The sequence below is a fragment of the Egretta garzetta genome, unplaced genomic scaffold (genome assembly GCF_000687185.1).
Source record: "Egretta garzetta isolate BGI_Z169 unplaced genomic scaffold, ASM68718v1 scaffold447, whole genome shotgun sequence".
In the NCBI taxonomy this organism is placed as follows: domain Eukaryota; kingdom Metazoa; phylum Chordata; class Aves; order Pelecaniformes; family Ardeidae; genus Egretta; species Egretta garzetta.
The window spans coordinates 551,595-562,142 of record NW_009260397.1 but is presented as its reverse complement, the minus strand read 5'-3'; the positions used below and the strand labels follow the sequence as shown (position 1 = coordinate 562,142).

Sequence of the window (10,548 nt, the reverse complement as noted above, 5' to 3'; positions counted from 1 at the left end):
CACCACATCCCCATACACCCGCCCAGCCAGGCTGGCCAAGCTCTGTCTTCGGAAGCACTCAAAATGGTTTTGGAGAGGACCTCTGGGACAGCCTCGGCTGAGAGGAGAGGTAAAGGGGTCAGTGTATCAGTGGGAGCTTGTTTCTGTCTGCCGCCATTCAGGAACAGAAAAGCCAGTGTGCAGACAGCGTGGTGCCTAACTGATGCTGAGGACAGAGCCCTGCTGCTGGAACAGAGCCATCTCCTCCATCACTCAGTGTTACCATCACTTTCCAGGCAAACTCAGCTCCCTCAAACTGCAGGCAGCTCTGCAATCAGTACCACAGAGGACAAATCATCCCTCTGATCTGGACATAAAACACCATCGGTTCTTAGCTTATCATGTTGCTTCATTAGATAATGATCTACTTAATTTGGGAACATACAGAGTTTCTTGCCACAGTGGCAAGTAACCTTTGGGTGTGAGTACGTCGGAGCAGGGACTGGCTTGCTGGGATGCTCATACAGCCATGCTACCAGCTGCAGGGAGCTGCTAACAGCCCCCTACTTAATTTGGGAACATACAGAGTTTCTTGCCACAGTGGCAAGTAACCTTTGGGTGTGAGTACGTCGGAGCAGGGACTGGCTTGCTGGGATGCTCATACAGCCATGCTACCAGCTGCAGGGAGCTGCATTAACAGCCCCTGTTTCTGCTCTGAACGTCCTGGGGTTTACAACACATCCAGCAGTGGTGGTCAATGCTCTGGGCTACCAGCAAGTTGCACGCTCATGAGTAAGAATTTACAGGACCAAAAATTACACCCTACTTTTCCTGTCCACTGCCTTAGTGTTCACATGAATATTGCTACCAGCACCACAAACGCCCTTCTTGCCACACATATAGATAGATAAACCCTCAGCAGAAAGCCTGTATGTGTGCACTGGTCTGGCAGGCAAGGGTTGAATAAGATTGCAAAGACAGTTTTGGAAAGGCACTGTTGCAAGAAGCTTGTGAAGAAAGAGAGGCAACCACTCACTGCATGAACATGGCGACGTAACACGAACAGACTTTTGTAGGGTATGCTGGAGGCCAGAACTACAGAATGTCATTTTCTGTAGCACTCAGCACCTCTCCTTGAGGTAGAAGCACTAAAATCCCCCACAGACCTTGGAGATCTCCAGAAGGTCCATCTGTGAACAGCCAGCGTTTGAATGCTAAGTCACAGGGCCATCTGGAATGGAGGGTAATTTCTAAGCCCTCCTTTCAATGCAGCCTGCCAGCTCCTTTCAGGATCAGTTGGCTTCCCCACATCTGCACAGGGAATTACCATGTCCTGAACACTCACATTTTGTCCACTGCCCTTCCAGTTCCCCTTGTTATTCCTGATCCCCATCTCTCCCTGTCCATGTTGAAACAGTGACCCTCTGTTCATCTGCTCATGGCAGAGCAGTGGGACACACTCCCGCCAAGTCAGACGGGAACCCATCCAACATCACCCCAGAGCCTCTAGTTCGTTGTGTCCGCGGTGATTTCCGAGTCAGAGGGCTACACCACTAAGGCATACTGCACCCTTCAATGACTACACACAAGCATCAGCCAGGCTGGGGTCATGTAACCAGAACCAGTCCTCACATATCCAACGTCAGCTACAAAGAGTACTATGATCAGCCTTTTTTCTCATTTACCAATTTCCCTCACTCCTCCACTAAATTCAGCCCTTAGCTTAGTCCCCAGCATGTCCGTCCTTACACAAACTGGCTTACCTTGGCAGTAGCACGCTGTCAGGAGCCACGGATTAATGTGTCCCAGGTGAGGGTCTGTTTGTTACCTGTAAAAAGAGAGAGATCTCATTCACTCTAGTGGACAGCGAGGATATTTAACGCCATACCTCATCACTGTGCCTTGGGCCAGGGTGCAAACACCCTAGAGAAGGCAGAGCAATGGCGAGACCAGAATCGCAGCCTCCCCAAATGAGCAGATGTGCTCAGCCAGACCGGCGGGCACAGGCTCCCAATGTATCTCCTGCTGCTCCAGCAGACATGGACCTTGTCCAGCCCTACAGGTGCACCCCGCAGGATGTAATTATATCTGCCAGTGGTTTTTGACCTGTGGTCTGCAGACACCAAAGGGCTGTGGACTGCTCCTAGGATGTCAGGAGGGTGTAATAAAGTAAAGCAAGCCAGCCAGCCAGCAGCAGATCCACTAACAGATATGCAAGATTGTAGCGGTTTAGAAGACTGCACAGAGAACAACTGCAAACCACAGGTGTACACTCTTGTACACTTACATTGTATGGGAACACTCGGACAGCTCCATTGCACATCATCTTGCCCGTCTCAGAAATACCCACCTGCAAAAGACAGACCAGCTTTCCTGCTGGTCTAAGTGGGCTTTACTCCGCTGAAGTCAGGGGAGACATTAGACTTAACACCAGCAAAAAGTCTGGTACAGTTTGATTTCCCTGTGCTGAGACAATGGCCAAGTGTCATTTTTAAGATAACAGCACTCAGCCAGCTGAACTGGCAAGACTTGCAATATTCTGCTGTCTGCAGCTACCTTTAGGTGATACAAAATTTTCCAAGAAGAGAGAGAGAGAAAGAAGGAGGGAAACAAGTAAGATGAACCAGAAAACACCCCTGGGCTAAGAATTTATAGACTATCAATGTGAATTGAATATTTAAAGCTGTATTACTTATAAAACCCTTGCAGGCAGGATTTTTAATAGGAATGCAGATTCATCTTAATGGTATGGCTGCAGTTGGGGGAGTTTAATTACTGCTCCAACGTTGACTGCTGCATGCCCAGCCATGCCATCCTCTCGGCAGCTTTCTTCATCCGTGCCTATTACACTTGGCGTAGGAGGCTCCAATTCCCTGAAGCCTTACAGTTAAGGGAGGCATTGGCATGATGCCTTGGTACGCTCCTGGCTCACATCCAGCTGTGCCTGTGGCTGTCTGTCCTTCAGGGTTCCTTGGTTGCTTATGGGTATCATGTGTGTACACACAGCGATGGGGCTGTAAAGCAGTTGATTTATTCTCCCTTTCTCCACCAGATCTGTAGCCAGGTTCTCTTTGGTATTGTGCTCTCTGCTTGATCCAGCCGCATTCAGAGAGTGGATGCAGTACTGGCTTTGATTGCTGCTTCGGGTTAAGATCCCACACCTCTGCCAGCTATGGCTCCATCCATGCTGGTGATGTATGTGTGTACACCCAGCTTTTTTTGAGTTCTCAGTACATCTTTCACTGGGTGCTACCTGAAGTCCACATTCAGTGGAGCAGCGCAAACATATGGGGCACCCATTTGCTTATTCATTTCTCCTGGCAGCAGCATACAGAGTGGACTTGTTTCCTCCCTCAGCTGAGCCCTCTTTGTCAACTGAATCAAACCCAGCACTACCCCTGTTAGGGAGCTTTTTTGTTCTGCATTTCTACTCCTGGGGCGCTTTTTTTCTGCCCTTGGGATATTTTTATGTGAGTATGTGATCTCTCTTTCCCAGATGCTTCCCCCCCAGCTCTGTGGTACCTCCTGATTGTAATAACTGTGTCATATATTAGATCTTAGCTTTCCTCTTAGCAAGAAACAGCTTAGTTCTTTGTAAGATCACCCATCTGGCCCCTGGGGAGGCTTTTTGTTCCCAAAGACGTGCCCCATACCCTGGTCCCTGCAGGCAAGTCGCATGGACCACAGATGTTCCCCTAGCTCACACTGTGGAAGATGGGAAGAGGACTCCCCATGACTTGTGTAGAGCTACCTATAAATTTACCATTGCACCCAAAAGGCAACACTGCCAGTGCTTAACGCTTCCTGAGAAATTCAAAGCACAGCTAAACTCATACTGATGGGCAGGACTTTTAGTCAACCAGCCATCACTGGAGTGTATGGCAGTATCTGAATAACCTGAGAAAGGTTTGATTCTTCCAGAAAAGCTGAAGTTGGAGACGCAGGTTTAGAGCCAGCCTTCCTGCTCAGTTTTTTCAGTAGATTCACACATGGAAGCTGGCAAAACTGCAAGTTTCTCTGGAGCTAATTCTCTCTGGGCTCCAGCCAGCCTGGAAACGATACTGCTCTCACCTTCCTGTGGTAGGTGGAAACAAGGTGGCCAGTCCCTAGGCTGACTAGCTCAGCTTAACACTGCATCTCATTCAGCTCTCTGGCTGTCCACATCCCCTGTCACAGTAATGCTGGCACCTTATGGGACTTGCTTTCTGATTTCAAAACACCTTACGGTTGTAGTTCCAAGGGAGCCCATGTATCTGACTCACCGTGTATTTCTTGTAGGATCTGGGACTGGAAGGAACATTCCTCAATGAAGTGCTCTACAAAAATGCGACTTTCCTCAATTTGGTGGATCCCATCTCCCATGACCTGCTGATGAGCCTTGCTAGAGATCTGCAGTGTCCAAAAAAGGTGAACCCTTCCCTCAGCTTAGTGGATGTTTTGCGATGTTGATGCAATGAGAGCCCTAATGGGGTGGCTGGTGCTGGGTGGTGCTCTGCAGTCCTTCAGAACCAGCTAGTGTATGCCCTTGAAGCAGTAGCTTATAGACTGTTGTGCGCATTTCTGTAGAAAGCAGTTAAAACTACCTCAGAACATGAATGCACCTGAAGGAAGGGGTGGTTATGTGCACAAAAATCAAGAATTTAGTTTTTGTGCCAATAATAAACTTGATGACATGGTACAGGCCAGATAAAGATACGTGGGGCAGATGGTGGTGCCATATTCACTGGTATGCCCCAGAGGTTCAAAGAAGCTACCTTATGAGGTGCTTATGGGGCTGCAGAGGGGAATAGAGCTCTCTGCACCTCTGCCCAGGCTGGTGCCTCTGCAGGAGGAAGACAAGGACCTCTCTCTTCCCAGGCCCTTTGCCATATGTAGCTACCCTAATCCAGCATTACATCCCCCCTACAACCTCACAGATCTCCGAGTAAAGAATGGTGCTATAGGAATATATTGCAACTCAGAGTTCAAGAATCAAGTGTGTTGTGTGCACAATATCCCTGTGCTGCTCCAGCGCTTTCCTTCAGAAAATGAGGAGAGCAGAAACAAAGACAGGCAAGGCTGAGTGCAGACAAACATCACAGCTATCACAGTCCCACTACAACACCACCATCTACTTCTGTAACCCTTTGCACCACAAACACTTGGATTTGCAATACATCCGTTTGCTCATCAGGCTTGGCAAGTGTCACGTTTGCTTTATAAGGAGAGCAATAGAGTGCATTTCTGTATTCAAGGAGGGATATTAAGTACACACAGTTCAGAGCAAACAGCGGTGCCCTAGGGAGCACACCAAATGCTTGGTGTAGATTAGTGACATTTCTAACCTTGTTCTGCCATCTCCTGAGGGTCTCTGATAACAATTAACCAGTCAGGTCTCAATAGCCAAACTACATTTAGCCAAAGTTTAATCATCGTCATTGGGCTGCAATACAGTCTGAAAAAAAATCTTATTTTCAAGTATATTTTTTATGCACATATTATAAGCATTTAAGAGGGAAGAGGGTGGCTTGCAGCAGTAGTCCCTCTTAACCATACTTCACTTGACCTGAACTCCAGCTGTTCCACCAGACCATCTCCAACCTCATGCTGTGCAGTGCCCTTCAGGGGAGGCAGCATGAGGGGGACATTGCCCTGCTCCAGTACCCAGGTGCCTAGCAGATAACACACTACAATTTTTTATACACACTCATCTACCTCCCCTGTCTCCATTTTCACGTTATATAGATGCACATGCTTATCTGCACTGACACACATACCATTATATAGATAAGATTTTCCCCATTCCTAATGAAGATGTTGAGCACCTGAGCTGCCCCTCAAAGCCAACAGGAGTTTAAGGGGTTGGAGAGACTCAGCACCCTATAGCACCAGCACCCTTCCCAGCACAAATATCAGCAGACTACATCCCCTCTCCAACCCTGGCTAAGTGTCTGGTGGGTGTAACTACATTACAGGCAAGCAGGCTGAATGCAACTCCCAGTCTGTCAGTGGAAATTAAATTAGTGAGGACACGGGAAGGAACAGGAGGGTAATTCTCAGTTGTGAGCCAACAGACACTTGCAGAGCATTGTGCCAGCTTCTGTGCTGGAGCCTGGTATGCACGTGCACCCACTTGGAGAGGTTTGCTCTTGTAGGTGACAGCGGGGTGCCAGTTGCAGCCTTGCCAGCACAGTAGTAAGTAGTCTAGAACAAGGCACCTAACCCAAGGGCATGGGCCAGTCCCTGTGGGGTTCCTAGGGGAGCTGGGACAGGGGATCAGGGGGTGTTCAGCTGAGCAATGAGGCTGGGATCCCTCTCCACTTGGCACAGCAGAACAGCCACATGCTGGCAGTGCATCCCTGGGGAGTTCAGCTGATTCAGTGACTGCTTAGGAAAGTCCCAGTGCAGCTGTTGTCCCACAGTACAGCACTTTACCACTTGCAATAAAGAATAAATTAGCATATTCCCCGACAGCTTTACTATATGTTTACTTATCAAATCCCTGATGCATCTGTTGCACCACAGCTGGAGGGCTGAGGAATGGGAATGCAGGTGTCTGTCAGCATTTGGAAAATATGACAGAGAGGGCAGAAATCCCAGCCTTCAGCAGCTGCCATTTACCGTTCTGCTTCACCAGCAGAAGAGAGGTGCTGTTCAAAGTCATGGCAATAGAGAATGCATGCAAAAATCAACCAGGAAAGTAGCAACCATCTTGGTGCCATCTTTTCCTGATGAGTTACTGCAGGGACTGGAAGGAACTGCTGGCATTGGGAAGCTCCCAAACTCAAACCTCCAAGAGCAGAATGGACTGCAAAGTAGTAAGATGGAGTATGGGGAACTCGCTGGTTCCCTGTCCTGGCATCTCCTAGTTGGAGCACAGGAGGGAACAGAGTGAGGGTGCTGCTGCAGGAGGAGCAGGGATGTCCCAGGGCACATCTCTCCCAGCAAGAAGCACCTGGGGGATGGGGCAAGGGTGCTGACCACTGAACTTTCCACATGAGGGGAACAGATAGTCAGTCCAAAGACAGTATGCAGTTAGAGTTTGGGAGGCATGGCAACAAGATAATTGATAGAAATTTATCATAGTCCTGTAACACAAGGAGCTGGCAGCTTGTCTGCCCATCCAGAGATGGGTGCTACTGAGGATGCAGCAGTGAGCTGAGACATCCATGTTGTTGCCACATTGGGCTTTTTTGAAAGTGGAGATCTTCTGAAGAAAAGGTCTCTCTGCAGAGAGCTCTTCTCACATTGTCAGCCACCCCTACCTTCCTGGGTGTTGCCTGGCTTCGAGCAGGACCCCTGCCACAGCTCTAGAAAACAAACTCCTCTTCTGAGCTCCACTCGCTCCTTGGTAGGGTGTGAAATTGTAGCCCCGCTCTGGGCAGAAATATGCTGGCTGGGGTCCTTCCTGGCAGTGCAGAGCTCCTACTGCTCCTCCTCCACCCCAGGAGGAGATTGCATGTGGCACAGAGGCAACTCAGGCCTTCTCATAATTCCTCTCTCATCTTCTTTTCCTCTTCATCTCCTCACCTATATACATTCCCCTGCTCCACTACCACCTCAGTTCCTTTTTTCCTATCTTCTGTCCTCCCTCTTGCCTCATGTTCTGCTGTGGTGCATGCAGAGGCTAAGCTGTCCCTTTGCTTTCAGGAATATGATCCCTGGAAATCCTCGGACAGGATCTGCAGGCAGCTGATTTACCACCTAACTCCCCACTCAAAGTGGCACCGGCACGGCATGCCCCGGCGGAAGTCCCAAGTGTGGTAAGCAGCCTGGCAGGGACAGCGTGGATGGGTACAGAGCGGGATCTGCCAGGAGAAACTGTGCTGCAGCCAAGCAGCATCCCAGTCTGCCCCTACTGCCCTTCTCAGAGAAAGGCAGGGCTGAAAACCTGCATGGCACCTTCTGCTCAGTCTCCTAGAAAGCCTCAGCCAAACAGCACAGGGTCAGTGCCAACACTGCTTCCTCCAAACTGGTTTGCTATTTACTCCTTTTTATGTAGGCTTACTCAACCTCTCCCAGTTGCACTGAAATCAGTCCCACTGAAATTGATAGCACAACACAGACAACCCTGCCGGCAGGGCTTGCAGGGTGCTTGGCCCTCGGAGCATGGCAAAGCTGGCAGCCTTGCCGATACACACACCCATGTGCCGAGCTGAGCTGGCCTCAGCTCTGTATCCTACTTTGTCCTTGTCATCCCAGTATAAGTTCCCTGCCTGCGGGGAACGTCTCCCATTATGAGGCTCTTCCACAAGCTGATCATCCCATTCAGTAGGAACCACTTTGGGGTGGCTGGCAGAGAAATCACCATCCTTACTTACCTCCCACTTCTTCGCCAGGACTGAGAGAGGGACCTGAGATGATGCAGAGCCTCATGCACAAGAAACCCGTCTCAAGGCACGTTGGCCACAGACAGCTACCGGATGGCAGCTGCTTTCCACTACTACAAACATATTCAGACACCCACACTTGTTCTCTCCTTGACACTCGCTGGCTTTTCTAACCAGATAAAGAGCAATCCCTACTTCTTTTAAATCCACCCCTTCTCTCCTCATTTTCTTTGAGCAAAGCCTGTTCCTGTGATGCAGATCACCAGAGCTAAAGAAAAGACAGAGAAGTGACTAAGAAAAAGAGGGTCATGTCAGCCCCATTAGCTTCACAGGAATAAATGCAGAATTGGATAAAAAAAAGTGGAAAACCAGCAGCACTGTGAGAATGGCTTTGGGCTTTCCTGAGACTTTCAGAGCCTTTGATGCATGTGCCAGCAACTTAAAATCCCCCATGGGTATTGACATTTTCACTGTACCTTTCGTTCTGACACCCATGCATATCCCCAGTGCATCTTAAGGAATAAAATCCCTACTACCCTGATTTCCAGGCCATCTGCCTCTCAAACCTGTACCTCCACTTTGCCACTGACTCTGAGCCCTCTGTGACTTAGCACCCCACAGGGCAGGACTGTTTGTGCCAGTTTGCAGGTGGGAACCACAGCACAGAAGACCACCAAGGGACCAGAGCTGAGCAAGTCCTTTTCCAGACCCACTCAGTTAAATGACATTTTCCCTATGGGATCCTGCAGGGCACTGGAGATGTAGGATGCAGTAAGCAGGTCTGACCTCCCACGATAGAGAAGAGAGGCTTAAAGATAAGAAGTGCTGGAGACAGGGAAAGCTCTAGAGAGGGTCTGTCTCCATTCCTTTCCAAGCTCCAGAGAGGGTCTGTCTCCATCCCTTTCCAAGCTCCCTTTTACTGAAGCACAGCCTCATTCTGGTTTCCCAAGTGAGAAATCCCTCCCTGCCACTACCTAACTCAACCCTCTGCCCCCACACTCCTGTTTGCAGGCAAAACAAACCTCTTCTCCAGTTGGAGAGTCAAACTGGAGGTGTTCCCTCCAATTGCAACAGCCTGGGGAAAGCAGAGGACTTCCTGCTGCAAACTCATCACTTAGTAATGACACAGAGAGCAGGTCTGTGGCCAGAGGAAGAGCTCTGGACCCCATGAGCCCAAATCCCACACAGAGGGGTCAGGCCCTAAGTATTGGCCAGGTACAGGACATCTGTGAGCACAAGCAGGGAGAGGGCAGCAAGGCAATGTGTGATGGAGGGCAATATAGGTCTAAAATGGGTGGCCCTGCCTGGCAGCCACTCAGCTGCAAGGTGTTACATAAGGCACAAAATAATTTTGATTAAATATTAAACAGCAGAGCTTCCTCTTTTAAGACTTGGAGAAGAACTGGTTTGCAGTTTGCGGCAAAAGGCACCTGCAGAGTTGGCATCTGAGGCCGCTGCAAGAAAATGGATGTTGCCAGTAGAAGGCAGGCAGGAAATAGCTGCTTCATTTGGAGACATCAGGGCCTAATTTTGTCCAGCCAGGCTGTTTTTACCTGATCCAAATTCTCTGCTTTCCTCTGTCGGCTAGCGGGAATATTTTACTATAATCTCTGCCTCTGAACCCATGCCCTTGGCTTGCACCCTACCTGCCTTCAAGGTCCTGTAAAAAGCATGGGTGTAGCAGCAATACTTTGAAGGCATTTCTAAAATCTAGGGGGGATTTGGGACAGCAGGGATGAATCAGCACATGGACACCACATTCAGCAACTGAATTCTCCTCTCGCTTTTGCAGTCTTGTGGGCTTTGGCTTCGGCCTTTCGCAGAGCTGATGCAGGACCCCCTTGTTCTCTTCTGAAATGCAATTTCTGCTTTCTGGCAGCATGTCAGATGGGTCCAGGAGATAATTAACAAGCCCAGACACACAGAGAGCTTAGAGCATCTGCCAGGTTTTAATTACATTTGGGCTGTTAGGGAGATGTGGTATGGGAGATGGAAAAGACCAGCAATACTGGAGCTGGATCACACATCAGGTGTTCCTCCCCACCATCGAATAGCAAACCAGGGGGTCAGAAAAACTGTAACTGTAGTTACATCCCCATCTACTCTTAATGGGACCCAAAACATCCAGCAAGACAAACGTGAGCCACCCATGAACTCATATAGCAGAAAGAAGAAGATAGATTTCTTCAATCACTCCTGCTTCGATACATAGCAATGCCAGGACATCTGGAACTGTAAACTCCATTAAGAGCCAAGCAGG

The 10,548-nt window shown here is 49.2% G+C and overlaps 2 protein-coding genes across 2 annotated transcripts in view; one reads left to right on the top strand and one right to left on the bottom strand.

Annotated features, from left to right (window-relative positions):
• GGT1 (gamma-glutamyltransferase 1) overlaps positions 1–1,811 on the bottom strand; it is a 45,648-nt gene extending 43,837 nt beyond the window's left edge. Inside the window, exon 1 of the mRNA XM_035898569.1 lies at positions 1,743–1,811. The gene's annotated coding sequence lies outside the window, so the exon portion shown is untranslated. The remainder of the gene's footprint in view (positions 1–1,742) is intronic.
• LRRC75B (leucine rich repeat containing 75B) overlaps positions 1–10,548 on the top strand; it is a 23,569-nt gene that overhangs the window by 3,218 nt on the left and 9,803 nt on the right. Inside the window, exons 3-4 of the mRNA XM_009643144.2 lie at positions 4,258–4,386; positions 7,609–7,721. Coding sequence (XP_009641439.1) covers positions 4,258–4,386; positions 7,609–7,721 — 242 coding nt within the window. The remainder of the gene's footprint in view (positions 1–4,257; positions 4,387–7,608; positions 7,722–10,548) is intronic.